The sequence below is a fragment of the Mytilus californianus genome, unplaced genomic scaffold (assembly GCF_021869535.1).
Source record: "Mytilus californianus isolate M0D057914Y unplaced genomic scaffold, xbMytCali1.0.p SCAF_9, whole genome shotgun sequence".
NCBI classification, from domain to species: Eukaryota; Metazoa; Mollusca; class Bivalvia; order Mytilida; family Mytilidae; genus Mytilus; species Mytilus californianus.
In genome coordinates this window covers 19685849-19701267 of record NW_026262745.1, presented here as the reverse complement: position 1 = coordinate 19701267, position 15419 = coordinate 19685849, and the positions used below count along the sequence as shown (strand labels likewise).

The window sequence follows — 15419 nt, the reverse complement described above, 5'->3', positions numbered from 1 at the left end:
AAGGTATATTGTTAATAAAAGCAATAAAATATAATTACATCTGTATGGTGATCTTTCAAAACAAAAACAATTATGGTTATATGCAACATTATAACTACGTGCTATTACAGCAAAGAAGTGAATTGTTTCTTCTATCAAATCAATCAGTGAGGATTTGTTCATAAATCCAAATTGTTAGACGTTAATGGCCTTCTTTTTTTAGGGGGATTCCAGCGTCAATGATGAGTCTTTTGTATACGAAACGCGCGTCTGGCGTACAGAATTATAAGCCTTATGGTATCTTTGAGTATTTTTTTAACAGACAGCATAAGCCACATGCACTACTTTGGAAAGCCCAATATTCATGTAAAACATGCTATTTAAAATCAAATTAAGGATAACATTTCTGGACCTCATTGCACTGCAATTTCAGCTTCAAAAATAAAGGTGAGAAAGAAAAACTTGCCAGTTTATTTCCTACAAGTACAACAGGACAACAGTGCATAATACATGTATAATTTACAAAAGCTGTCTATATTTGACTTGAGGAAGTAGCTTTCACATAAGACAGGAGAATTATCTTGGTCTCTCTAATATTAAATACGTGTAGACATTCAAAACAGAGGAAATGTCAGACTATGACCATATACCGGACAAAATAATTATGAAAAAATACAAAGAACACCAATGATTAACACGAACACAATAAACCTGAAAAGCAAATAATAAACATGAGGTTTATATTTTAAAACATGCAACTATTAATATCTAAATATGAAATGATGTTTCTTCTAGTACCTATTCCACAAAATTGAGCATGTCTGCAGTTCTGGACGGCGTGTCATGTCGTTCGCAATTTTCAATAGTACTGCTAAATATAAACATGCATCACAATTCAAACTTAGGTTCTCTGAAAGATTAAAAAAACAGGTCCTGTCCCACTTGTTGTATAAGTCGGTTTTATTTTGGACTAAAATTCATGTTATGTTTACATTATTGAATCTGCATAATTGTTTATCTTTCATATGGCAACTAAGAAAAGAATATAACATAAATCTATCTTATCAGAAACCTTGAACGCTTTATATGATTATTCCTTTCGCTTTATTTCCTTACTTATATGTGTTATAATCAAACTGGTCTACTTGAGAGACAAAAAGCACGACTACTTTCTCTTTATCTTTTAAATCGTAAGTTTATTAAACTGTCTTTAAGCCTTGTGTCTTCAATCAAAAGACATAAATTATTAAAGGTATATATATACAAACCTGGAGACTAAGGAATGGTGATAGATAGTAGATTAACTTCCGTGGGGTATCAATACCATTTATTTTGTCGACATGTCCAGACCCTAGTACTGTATATAGGTTTAAATTTGAATGTCCGCGACTTATGAGTTGATATATCTCTATTCAGTATCTTCTGCTTCTCTCTTGAGTGAAACATGCTCCTGAATAGTTTGTTAATATAGAAATAACAGATGTTGCATAATTGCCAATGAGACAACTATCCACCAGCCTTCAAATGAAGTGGATGTAAACAATAATGTATGTATTGCGCAATGAAAATTTTAACACCTCTAAGTTATCAATTATATATTATCTGCTGTACCATCTAATTCTTTGCACTCTTGTTAAAATTTACTGCTGGGATAAAAAATTTGCTTCTCTCACAACCATGTTCTTCTCTTAATTATACTTGCCAATATTTAAAAGCTGGAGAAAACAGGAAGACCTATTGCTTCGGCTTGCAGTTGTCCGTCCTATCGAGAATATTTCAAGATTTTTCATAATATATTTTATGTAATGTCTGGCAATTTGTTTCAAGTTACTAAGCAAGCCGCCCTTAATATATTTGCCTATTGCTGAGAATGAAGACATTAATAGCATCTTCACTATAGACGTCATTTCTCCCTAAACCGGCACATCTAACAAAGAAATCAAAATAGTTGCAAACACTTGGTTGATAAGAAAAAATAACCTAACCGTTATTCCAGCTAAAACTTTATTTTGAGATTAATTGAAAAGATTCCTACATTTCATTGACAGAGCTACGGACTCACTTTAGTCCACACAACATTGATGTCTTCGTGGGAATCGCCTCTTCGAATTCTCCGATTTCGTTTTTATATGTTCTATCTTATAAATACAACAGCTAAACCATTCAGTATTTGTTGACTAAGTGGTAAAAAGCTGTAAGATACAAAACAATGACTTTAGAATATAAACATATCTTAACATTTTAAATTAAAGTAAGTCTTATAATATGCAGTAGTTAACCTTAATCTTTACAAGGTGAATTACTGACCCAGCTTACTTTCAGATAAAATTTTAAATAAAACGGAGGATGGACAATGACACAGCCAAACATCGACAGAGACAAACATCGACAAAAGTGGACATTGCGTTAAAGAACCTTCGTAAACTAAATGTATTTATTAACTATCAATAGCACATGGGTTTGTTGTTATATTGGGAACATGTGTTCATGTTAACAATAATATTTAAATTATTTTAGCATAACAATAAGTCACCTTTACATAGTTAAGAGTTAAAGTTTCTTTATATGATAGCACGGACTGGTTATTCGCGATTAAAGATTACATTGAAAATACATTTTAATATTTTGACCATTCGAAACATAGTCTTAATGTAGAAAAGTCCAGGCTAGCTGTTTCCCATAGATATATGTTTTAGTTTTTGTTCATAAATACTTTATTTGCGTTTGAGGCCACGAATAAGAAAATAACTTGGAATTTGGAAAGTGAGTTTCAGAGAAGGATTAATAGATAAAACAATTTTTATATCATTGATTGATTTGTTAAACAAATTTTGATTTATTCTGCATAATCTGTTCCTCTGTTTGACTTCCTTACCTGTGCCAATCATTCTATTATACACAGTAAATATGGACTTGAACCATATCTATTTCTGATCCAATAAATCTTAAAATCGCGTAACATTTCAAGTTATATATAAATGTGTTTGTTTATACTTTGATTATATTGGTGGATATTTATTGCATCTTAGGCTAATATCAATAACTGCATATATGTTAACATGGAGACGAATGCATGTGCAGTGTGTTATTTAATTCAATTATAAACAAGAGGAAACGTTTTCAATTTCGTGGTTCAGAGAGCTGCTGGAGAAATTTAATGCAAAATGCTAAAAAACTAACAAGATTACATATTATAAAGTGACAAACCATAAAGATGTCTACAAATTTCAGAATATTTTACGTCGTGACCATGAAGAAATATAATCTAACCGACTTCTTCTATAATACAGGCTGGCATGTTATAATTTCCCTTGGCAAAATGTGAAAATATATACATGTATACGAAACACAACACATAAATATAAAAATACAGTTCAAACTGAAAACAAGAATATACTAGATGAATCGCAAAAAGACACAAAAAAGAATATTTCTATAGTATTAGACATCCTGGATAATTTACAAACATGGAAGCTAGTATCATTATTTTTTTTAAATAATAACAAGCTGAAAAATGCGATGGTAAGTTAACGCTTTATTTTTGTTGTCCTTCCAAACCAATTGGAACCATTTAAGTTTATGTGAAAGAAAGAACTACAAGAATCAACCATATAGTAAGTCATTGGTGTTCGTATGTTTAAGACTCAGACAATAAAGGTTAGTTCAATCCAAAATATGATAATAAGACAATGTTAATGAGTCAACATAGCGTCTACAACAATACAAAGAGTTTTTACAATGACAACATAAAACAATATAAAGTGTCTTTACAATGACAACATACAACAATACAAAGTGTCTTTACAATGACAAATTCAAAATCGTCTTATTTAGAAAAGTTAAGAATAAATTTTAGCAGAGACTAACAAAGACGTATCATCGAGTTTCCTAAAAAAAAAAAACAACAACATTAAGACCGTCACTGATTTGGTGAAGGTTAAGGACATGTGTCGGCTATAAAGTTTTGTGACAAACGTGCAGACACTTATAGGGGAGGTAAATTCAGTAAATGAATATTCGACATGATTGAGCTTTCTGTATAACACTGAAGTCCTGTGATTCACTGATTGGTAGATAAGTAATAGTTATCCCATGAGGACGCGGTGTGTCAGTGTAAGATCACCCCGATGGCCGGAGGCCAGAGGGTGATCTTACACTGACATACCAAGTCCGAATGGGATAACTATTTTACATCCCAGCTGTTCTAGATTAGATAAAAACCCATTTACGCTTCATAAAATCTAATTTAGAACGCCACACAATCATTATTATATACTTTATATATTACTATACAGTATATATACACTTTAAGAGCCCCGAACACAATGTTTAAATATGTTAAATGAACAGAGAGTTTGTATCCAGTCGTCCTGGTGTAGGGTTATGACTCGTGGGTTTACATGCTAAAGGTCTTGAGTTCGATTCCCAGCATAGATACTGGATTTTTTTCTACACAAATTTTGATATTAAGTCCGTATTGATATTTCTAGGTTTAATTGTGGATTTGACATTCCCGCCAAAATGTTACAGAACAAAGGAAAGCATGCAGAACAAAGAAACTCAAGCTAAGGTGATCTGGCAGGGGTGGTCGGGCTCAGATCACCCCTGGTAGAACAAAGGAGCTGGGATGTAATCTTTGTAATAAATAGTTTTATATGATGGATAAAAACTAAGGATAAAAAAAAATAAATGAAAGCTGAATGAATTTTAATTTTTCTTCTTCAGGGTTGCAATATAATGGGGGTCAGAGTAGGAATTGAGTGCGCGATTACATTGTCTGTTAACAAAGTAATGTGCATGGCCTAAAAATGCCGCATGACCCTATATATCCTATATTTTGATTGTTGCAAAATATGGCCGGGATTTTATTTGTACTTTAATGAATGATATATGAAAGCCTCTGATTTTTAAAAGTAAACCAGTTATAAATTTAATTCAAGAAATAGGTTTGCATTGAATCCAATGGGAGAATTTTTTTATCGAATTTGATCCTAGACATGGTTGACATTTTAAAAATTGAGTTATCTCCCTTTCACCAGGAAAACCTAATGTTAATATATCTTTGTAATGAATTTGGATTACATGATTTATGTTTCCAATCGGCCGTTTATTACAACAGTTTAGATATTTATTGATGTCGAAACACTTGCCACTGGATTATGGATTTATTTGACAGTTGAGACATGCATGACAGGGTATGATTAACCTGTTGACATACTTGGTCTCATTTCACTTGAAATATTTTTGATTTGCATATCTCATTTCGATTCCGATAGTTTATACTACAATATATGATTTATACCTAGACTTTTCAAAATGGTATAGGTATGCTACCTTCATGTCATAGAACAATTTTTAAAAGGATATGATGTTATAATTCATAACATAAAATCTCTAAACACAAATCACAAATAACATAATAAATGAACAGCGTGTTTATTGTTATTCATCATAAAGACACCGTGAGGCCTTCAACACTGTGCTAAAACTCCTTGAAAGTTGATAATGGACCCTAATATAAATTAAGAAGATATGGTATATACATGATAAACAATGAGACAACTATCCAACATAGTTTAAATAAAGTTGATATAAGCATGGATATACTATATTGTCAATATACTTCCATGTTTTAAGCAACTAAATAGGCCACCGTACAGCTTTCAACAGTGAGCAAGATCCATACCGTATAGCCAGCTGTAAAAAACCACGACATAAAAATATGTAAAACAATTTAAAAAAAAAAACCAACGGCCTGATTTATGACAAATATGACAGACAGCAGCAACTAATGACAACCACTGAATTACAGGAACCAGACTTGGGACAGACAATATATAGAATGTGGCGGGGTTAAACATGTATGTGAGCGCTCAACCTTCTCCCTAACCTGGGACAGTAGTTTGACCATATTTTTTTGGCAAATATTGTATTCACATTGTACATCAGCTATAAATCATTTGCGCAAAGCCCAACATACACATTCAACGACCATGTCTAAGTAAGAATGTGACAGATTTAAGATTTCCAAGTTTATTCCATATTTATTGTACTAAAAAAGTGAATTGAAAACAGTTACTCAGCAAAATGAAGTATTAATATGTAGTAAAGATGAACTATGGTCAAAGACCATAACTGTGAGTTAACAGCTAGTTTCAGTTAAATCACCCTGCCATTTTCCTCTTACCTAAACGTAAAGTCTTAATAAGTTTCAACTATATGAAAGAGTAGACAGAAGAGATGTTTGCATAAACAACGTGTGTTGTTGAGTTTTGACTAATATGATTCAGGTACCTTTTCGATGTGCCATCAGATAGTAAGCACCCTCCCCCTTCTATCTTGAAAGGGAGAGGTAAGTTCTTCTCCCATTAAAAAAGCTGTTTGGTATATGATATTGTATGTAAGTATAAACATAGGTAACATCTGCAGTTGTCACGCGATTTAGAAATTATGGAAACATAATTATTGGTATCATGTAAAACGCCATCCCTGTATAAAAATGCAAGCAAAACAACAAAGAAAGAAAGACGAATTAATATGGCATCCACTGTAGTTTTCTTGTTTGTATCTGTTCTGGTGACATTTGGTGTTCAGGGTTCCTGTCCTCCAAGTATTGGTAAGTTCGGCAAAATCTCAGAGTGGATACATGAAAGTGATATTAGAATGTAAATAGAGAAAAGTAAATGTTCATTTGATTTCCTTGTTTTGCAGGAAATGACGTCTTTGAAGACCTAATAAATGTGATGGTAAAAGTCAAGTGTCAGCAATCAGGTTAGTTTTTATCATACGTTCGAATTAAAATCCGAAAGTTAAATAATCTAGTCATTTTAAAAAAAATTACCATCGAAAGTTGATTTTCCTTTGCCGCAGTTTAACTGAATTTAAAGTTGTTCGACAACGTTGAAAGCATCTCAGTACTACTCATGCATGATCATTGTGAGAAAACGGATGCTATTTTTGTTCATTTTATTGTCATTTATTCTTCTTCCTTGTAACTGATTAATTGATTGATTGATTCATTCATGATTGTTTTACACGACATCAGCGTCTATTTAAAGGATAAAATGCAGTTAATATCAGTGAAACTAGTTTTAAAAACCGTTTATATATTAGAGATTCAATGATGCAGATCCTTGGTCTCAGAGCAAATATTTTTGCAGAGGTATTTTCCTGCTTATTTTTATTATTATCATTAATGAACAATTTATATAAGAGAATAGTTATAAAAACAGTACATTAAAAAGGAAATAGCGCTCGGAAAAATGTTTGAATTAGATGCATTGATTTTTAAGAGTGACCCACAAAATCTGCGTTTATAAACAAATCTAATATAAAAAAAAACGGTAGAATATATAAATCTGCGTCTGTATACATATATTATAACATTAACTCCTGATCTCTTTACAGTCAGTCAGCCTAGTTTGCAACCAGCTTTCTTTGCAACCTTGCCTAAAACCGTTTCACTTGGTACGAATGCTGTACTCAAACTTGATCGTATAGTGACAAATATTGGGAATGGATATGATCCAAACTCTGGAGTCTTTACAGTTGGTAAATCAGGACTGTACGAATTTGCTGCAAATTTCATCTCAAATGGTGATAATTGGCTTGAGTTAAATCTAATGAAAAATAACGAGTTCATAGTAAAAGGGCATTCAGCAAAGGATCATGGTACAGCAGGTTCACTTCAGGCCATATTACAAGTGAAGAAAGGAGACCGAATGTATCTCCGCAATCCCCGTAGCTATGGTTCAGTTCATGGAGACAACTATGCAATGTTTTCCGGTCATTTTATTCAATAAAAACTATTATAAAGTTTTATTTCATGTTCATTTTGTTTACATAATGTTTTTTCACTGTCTGTTTATACCACTACGTTGCTCATCCTGAACAATTGTTCAGCTGTTTGTTTGTTGTATATATTTTAGCATATAATGGTTCCGTCTGTACTCTAAACAAGTTAAGAGAGTATCTTCATAAAACTATTACCTAATTTGAAATAAAGTTATCCAGCGTTTTACTTGTGAAATCAACCTCGGTTTCTGTGTGTTTTGTCATAGTTTAACGCATAATAGCTTACATATGCATGACTGTATAAATGTGCATATATGATTATGCCATATGATTGCCGAAATACTACAATCGATATACTTCTGCAAGCAATACTGTACATCACCGTAGTCTCGGATCTATTAAATTGAAACTAAACAACATTTGGTAAACTGTTTTAATAAAACCTGAGGAAATTTCGACGGCATGTTATACCTAAATAATCCAAAACACTTCGATAAAGTACGGTCGTCCTTTTTGGCATAAAACCACTAATACATAGACCCATTGCTTTTTAGATTAAATTCTGCGATTTCAAGCATTCGTGTCTATTTTGTCTTAGGTTCAAATAAAGTGACAGTCATTTCATGTCAAAACTTTACCTTATACTGGCGTGTGCTGAAAAATTCAACATACCTTTAATTGCATACTATAGCGCACTGGTTCCCGGTAGTTTGGTAGTACAAAAACAGGTACCTCTGATCTGAACAACAGGGCAAATATGCCCCCCCCCCCATGTTAATTTCATATACTTTTTTATTATTGATAAGAAACTTTCAACAAGGGTTCTACAGTGATCCCAAATCCTTAATCTTTCAATTCATACAAAAATTACCCAAATATTTTACTAATTGACAAAGTTACAGCTATGCGTAGGAACTATTTTGTTTCAATACGAATTGTTGTGTCATTTGGTCTCTTGTGGAGAGTTGTCTCATTTGCAATCATACCATATCTTCTTATTTTTATATAAGGCTTTTATGCAAACACTATTTCACTGAATTCAAGCTCAAATTGGACTGGTAGTAACATATGCGCTATATACAAAGAAAACTGCATATGGACGATTATAGTAACCAATAAGGACTCTTTCCATTATTACTAGTTCTTATTTGTTACTCTCTACTCAAATAACAATGTCATTGCCCATATGTCATAGAGCAGAAAACAGCCGAAGGCCACCAATGGGTCTTCAACACAGTAAGAAAATCACGCACCCGGAGGCGGGCTTCCGCTGGCCCCTAAACAAAAATGTGTACTAGTTCAAAGAAAATGGACGTCATACTAAACTCCAAAACATATATAAATGAACTAAAATTAAAAAACATACAAGACTACCAAAGGCCAGAGGCTCCTGACTTGGGACAGGCGCAAAATTGCAGCTGGGTTAAACATGTTTTGTGAGATCTCAACCCTCTTCCTATACATCTAGCCAATGCAAAATAAACAAACACACAGCAATACGCACAGTAAAACTTAGGTTAAAAGGAGTCCGAGTCCGATGTCAGAATAGGTAACAAAGGAAACTAAGCAAAATGACAATGATACATAGATTAACAAAGGACTACTAGTAGTTACTGACATGCCAGCTCCAGACCTCAATTAAACTGATTGAAAGATTATGTCTTCATCATATGAAAATCAAGCACAATCCCTCCCGTTAGGGGTTTAGTATCATACCATCATAAAATATATGAGAAGAACATAACCCGTATCATGCCAACATTTGGTTTTAGAATAAATGTGTTTATTTCCGATGCAAAGACTCTATGAGTGAATCAATATCAATACCAAAATATGCCATCTTTAATGACCTGACAACAGTATCGTAACTATATCCCTTCTTTGTAAGTCTGTTTAAAGGTTTGGTTAGGTTTTTAGGTGAATGTCGACATTTGTGTGCTTTATATAGAATATTACCATAAAAGATTGGATGTGAAATACCTGAACGTATAAGATGTCTGCATGTTGATTTATATTTACGAATGATGTCCTTGTACCGATGATAAAATTTAGTAAATGTTTGTTCATTGAATATAAATATAGTAGTCCAAATATAAAATATAATTGAGAATTGTTCTCCCCTTTTTTTCTACGTGTTGGAAAAGGTATGTTTCTGATAAAAAAAAAAAAATACTTACATGCAATAACATGGACAACACGAGCAATTTCTTGCATTTTCAGAATTATATTTAATGCCGGAATTATCAGATTGGTCATCATTCAGTATTAAAGTATATTCAAGTATGTACCGAAATAAGAATGATTGTACCTAAATCTACTATTGAATTCAATGTTGAAGGCTATTAGAGCTTTGTGTAAAATTGTTTTAAAATGTTGCCATGCGAATAAATTTCTGGAGTACCAACTTCAACTTATTTTTCTACTGTTTGTATACCTCTCTTGGACATGGCAATTAACCGTATATGTAAACAGCTATATCAGAGAAGTTCAGAAAAATACCAAAAAGAGTCGTTTTATATGCAACAAAGATTAATACTTTTGAAATTAAGTTACTAAGTAAATTCAAAAGAACCTGATCCCGATGCAAACTTTGAATGTGAACACATCGAGGAGACCGCCAAAACATGTACAAAAATCGAGTCGACCAACTCATAAAATTGTAAAAAATCGTATATATCTTTTAACGGATAACCTACTTTGGAAAAACAAATCTTTAATTTTGTAACCTGTAAATACACAACTTCTTAAATCATTATATTTGTATTCAGCACAGATAAACATTGTTTTTAAATTTCAGTTTCAGAAGCTTCTAATGCAAATATCTTGATTAAATAATGAAAATAAAACATCGTGTATTTGCATAAAATTGAAGAATGGAAATGGGGAATGTGTCAAAGAGACAACAACCTCATGTTGCATGTATATTTTTATAACATTTTAACAAATACTTTCTTTAAAATGTAAGATTGTTCTTTAGAAATAACATTTGATCAGTATCGTCTACGGCATTGTTTTACAGCTGATTTTCTATTGCTCTCAAATCATCGGGTTTGTCATTGTGAAGTACTGGTTACTGCCAGCAGAGGTATCGAACCAATAGCAGTAATAACATTAACGGTACCAATTTTACTCCATCAGATGCGCATTTCGACAATTAATGTCTACTCAGTGATGCTTGAAGTCAGCATATTTGAAAATCCAAAACCTATTACAAACGTTGAAGAGCTGATCAAATCAGAAAGAACCTCGATCATGGCCAAATTCTGTCTTTGCATGAGGGAGATATATAATTCCTTAATCTTTAATGATATCAAAAATTTTATAACGGTATATTTCAATCAAACAATATCCGTATTTTCAGTAATAATAGCAAATTTCAATTGAACGTACTGGACAACAAACGGGTCTTGCTCTTGTACTGACACTTTATAAGGTTGCTATTCACCTGCAACACATAAAATCATCGTGTTTTATGAAAGTATAAAGAATAACAGTGACAAAATAAAAGAATTAGATAACACAATACAGGAATCAACGATGTCTAGAATAAAAAAATCATATAATTTAAGAAAAAATAATAGGTTTGGAGTGTTTTGAAGTAGAAATTTGTCTTTTCGTATAACTAGCAGTTTGATTGTAGCTCATATGAAAATAAGAAGATGTGGTATGATTTTCAAATGAGACAACTCTCCACCAGAGACGAAATGACATACAAGTTAACAACTATAGGCCACCGTACAGCCTTCAACAATGAACAAAACCCATACCGCAAAGTCAGCTATGAAAGGCTCCGAAATGACAAATGTAAAACACTTCAAACGAGAAAACTAACGGCCTGATTTATGTACAAAACAATGAACGAAAAACAAATATGATATACAGCAACAAACGACAGCCTGACTTATGTACTAAAATTGAGAATGGAATATTGTCTATTTAAATATTGTGCATTGTTTGGATTTGACGGTTATCGTTGTTATCAGGGCTGAGTGCGACATATTTGTTTGTTGTGGTGGAATATATGGAACATGTCTACGCACTTGTCAATGAGATAACGTGTACGATACTATTGGATTTTAAATCAAGGGTTGATCATGAGAACATTGAGTATGCGAAGGGAGTCGTCTTTGTTTGAATTACAGGTCGCACCATTGAGTTTTCTTATAAGCAAAACATGGACACAGAATCTGTATTTTAATCATATTGATAAATATGAACCATGCATAGTTTGATTCTCCAACATTTTTATTCTGTTACACCGTTACTCCCTATGACAACATTTTATACCAAAATTGCTCTTCCTGTCGCATGTTTGTTATGATCGATTGTGTATTTGTTGCGAGACGCTGGTATCCTTTTGGCAATTGGTATTAGTTTAATAATCTAGTCGGCCCTGGAATTCAAATTAATTGTATGTATCTATGAGTTTTTTTTAATTGATTAATCCCCTTCTCTAAAATCAGTATCATATTTCTCTGATCATTCAAAGTACCAATATCAGCATCCTTCACCTGTTGGGTGTTTTTTGTTGTTGTTGTTATTATGAGTTGGTTTATATTGATCGTTTTGCTTTAATGGTGCTGCGAAGATATGATTGTCCAGATTTGCACCCGTTCCATTTTCAGTATCAAAAGTGTTAGGGTTGGTGTTATATTTAGATTGGACATCTTTTTTGTAGGGTTAAATGTGTTCATATATGGTTCATTTATATGTATTGTTTGTCCTTTATGTGTCCGTTCTCAGAGAAAGAGAGAGAGTATTTAGTAGCATCATTTGTGTGACACGTCAAATGTTTTCAGACTACTTATATCTTTGTATATGAATAAGGAGATATGATTTGAATGTCACTAATACAGCTATCCAACAGAATCCAAATGAAGTGGGTGTTAGAAACTATTTGTTTTCATTAGTTTTAGGAGAATATATTGCATGCAGCACATATGCATCCATTGTTCTTCTATGTTTTGCTATTCGAATCAAATGCACAAACAATTAGTAACCAGTTGTTATCGTAAGCAACAAACTCATATAACACTGGTTTGTATATGTATACATGCCTGAGTTTTAGATGAATCTTGTTCCTGTAGAAAAATCGAATCATTGGAACATCGTTTCTTTTATCAAGGAGATATATTGTATTAGATTAAGCTATAGACAAGTAACTCTTTATTCAGGAGCAGTTATTTATATTATCTTGAAAGCAATTTTGAATATTAGTAGAGGTTGTGTCTTTCAGAGCATGGAGCTTTGATGAGATTGTCTGATTAACTATCATATGTATCGTATCTTTAAAAGAAATGAAATGCTGTCTCGTTGTTGACAAAGCTTGTGAAAATATCATTGATGAATATGTTTACACTGCTGCCATTAATGTTCATTGTATAGGTGGTATCATAACCATTTATTGCAAATCCAAGATTACTACCTGTTTAACCATTATTTTTTTTCGATTCAACACCAAGAATCAAAACTGTAAGATTAGAGTTGTCTATTCCCTCTTGGGTATATGATTCATAAAAGTCAGCAACCCTAAAATGTTTTGAATTCATAAATTTGCTTGTTGATACTCAGCAGTACTAAATTGGCTTCATCTCCAATTCTGTATGTCCCACCTGGCATTTATCTGTTTTCTTATCAAAGGCTTTTGTTTTTTTCACGGTATACATTCTATATTAGAAGCTCTATATTAGAGTGAATTTTAATCGTTGACAGGAATTTTGCATAATGTCTAATCATTGACCGGGACATCATGTAGATATTGCAGCAAGGACATAACTTGCCAAAACACTGAATAATCAATAATATGTTATTTGTATTTAAACTGAAAAAGTAATCTGACGTTAACAAATTATTTAAATACTATTAAAATGTATGTCCACTACAGATGATCATGAATAAATAAACAATTTTAATTTTATTTAATTTAATTTTGCTATAATAGTAAACAATTTTTTAACTCAATTATTATAGTACAAGTATATGAAACATTCCTTCCTGTGGTGTTGCGTCAACCAATTTATATAGGCATGCAAATCATCCGAGTGATCAAATATAATACAGGAGTGTCTAATGTGGGTTTGGCACGGCAAACCAGATAGATATTAAAAACAGGATAACCACTGTTCAGTGAGTATATGGGCAGATTAAACCTCATTGACATAAACAGATTGTTATATGTGGTGTATACTATAAAAGGAACAGGCCGGAAAGAACCACACAGACCCTAACGGATAATTGTAATTATTATCCAGTAATGAGATCAGAACAAAAAGAAATATTAGTAAAATAGTCTTAAATATAATTAATAAACTCATCATAGATACCAGGCTTAACATTTTGTATTATGGTTTAATATGTTCTTGTCTTGCATTTTTATGAAATACTTGCTACTGAACGTTTAGAAACTGAGTTCAAAGTAAACAATTACCATCTCTCGTATGTAAATCTCAATCTCTGGAGCGTAATTTGGAATGCTTTATTTTGGACAATCTTTCAGAGTAAAAACAATAGCAGCGGTTTTACATTCTTTTGCCCCGAATGACAATGGACCATACCATACCAAGCAGACCGTGTTTTGTTTGATTGAGTGAAGTTTCAAATGAAGAGGGTTATTGCAGTAACAGTTTGTGTGCGAACTATGTTACTGGACCAGTAATACGATTGAAAACAAAACATGAAATATGAAGTAATGTACATGGTACATGTTAGTTTGAAAGTGTCATCAAGGAAGGATAAACAATGCAGTTGCATGAACATTTGCAGGGATGGTGTTAAGTTAGAAAGCATTTTTTTAGAGGGGTTCTTTTTCCATTTTTGATTACTGACCCAATTTAATTTTAGATAAGCCACATATCGACACGACAAAAGTACGTCTAAAGAACCAGTGAAATGTATTTTATTACCATCGTAAACTTAACCCGTACAGAAATTGCTAACAAAAGCACATAAGTTTCACATGTGAATCACATAAGATGCAAGTAAGAATTGTATGCAAATCAGATTGCTCACATGTGCAGTTTGGTAGTTCATATGTGCCCCAAAAAATCTAACATAATGCTCATAGGTGAGCTTTTATCATCTATGTTAGTTTTATGTTAGTTTTGTACTTAAAAAAGTTTGTCCATTCTTCTAACCATTTAAAACTAACATAGATCATTGCTCATATGAGCTCTTTCAAAATCACATGCCCAGTCATGTACTTTCTGCTGTATATTCAAATTCAAAGCATCAATTTGGAGGGAGATGAAGATGAAAAATTTAAAGCCATATTTATGTGCTATTTGAACAATGGCATTGTTGGAATCTGATAAAACCAGTGTGGCTGTGAATAATTATTTGTAAGTTATCATTTCTTTTTCATCATTTTTGTTTCAGATTTTGAAATATACTACAATTTTAAGTCCTTTATGGGAGTATGCATGTGTTTCAAATAAGTCCTACATGTATATAGATAACTCCTGTTTTAAACTTTCTGAAATATAGTTAATAAAAGACATTCATTATGTACTAAACTTGTAAGTTCCTGCACTAGTCATGCTAGTTTTATAATGTAATGTAATGTTTTCAGTCATTATTGTTTTAATAACAAAAAGGACAAAATAATATGAAAATCATAACTGACACTAGCTAGTAATAAAGAATAACAC

The 15419-nt window shown here is 32.3% G+C and overlaps 1 protein-coding gene across 1 annotated transcript; it reads left to right on the top strand.

Annotated features, from left to right (window-relative positions):
* The first annotated feature begins 6505 nt into the window (after positions 1–6505).
* Positions 6506–7800, top strand: LOC127715028 (complement C1q-like protein 3). The gene is made up of 3 exons (XM_052221044.1): positions 6506–6595; positions 6691–6750; positions 7387–7800. Exons 1-3 carry the CDS (start codon positions 6517–6519, stop codon positions 7779–7781), a joined length of 534 nt encoding a protein of 177 aa, XP_052077004.1. The 5' UTR covers positions 6506–6516; the 3' UTR covers positions 7782–7800.
* Positions 7801–15419: the final 7619 nt, after the last annotated feature.

Coding starts and splice junctions, on each gene's coding strand:
- LOC127715028 (XM_052221044.1), top strand. CDS start 6,517: ATGGCATCCACTGTAGTTTTCTTGTTTGTATCTGTTCTGGTGACATTT. Junction 6,596..6,690: donor TTCCTGTCCTCCAAGTATTG/GTAAGTTCGGCA, acceptor CTTGTTTTGCAG/GAAATGACGTCTTTGAAGAC. Junction 6,751..7,386: donor AGTCAAGTGTCAGCAATCAG/GTTAGTTTTTAT, acceptor ATCTCTTTACAG/TCAGTCAGCCTAGTTTGCAA.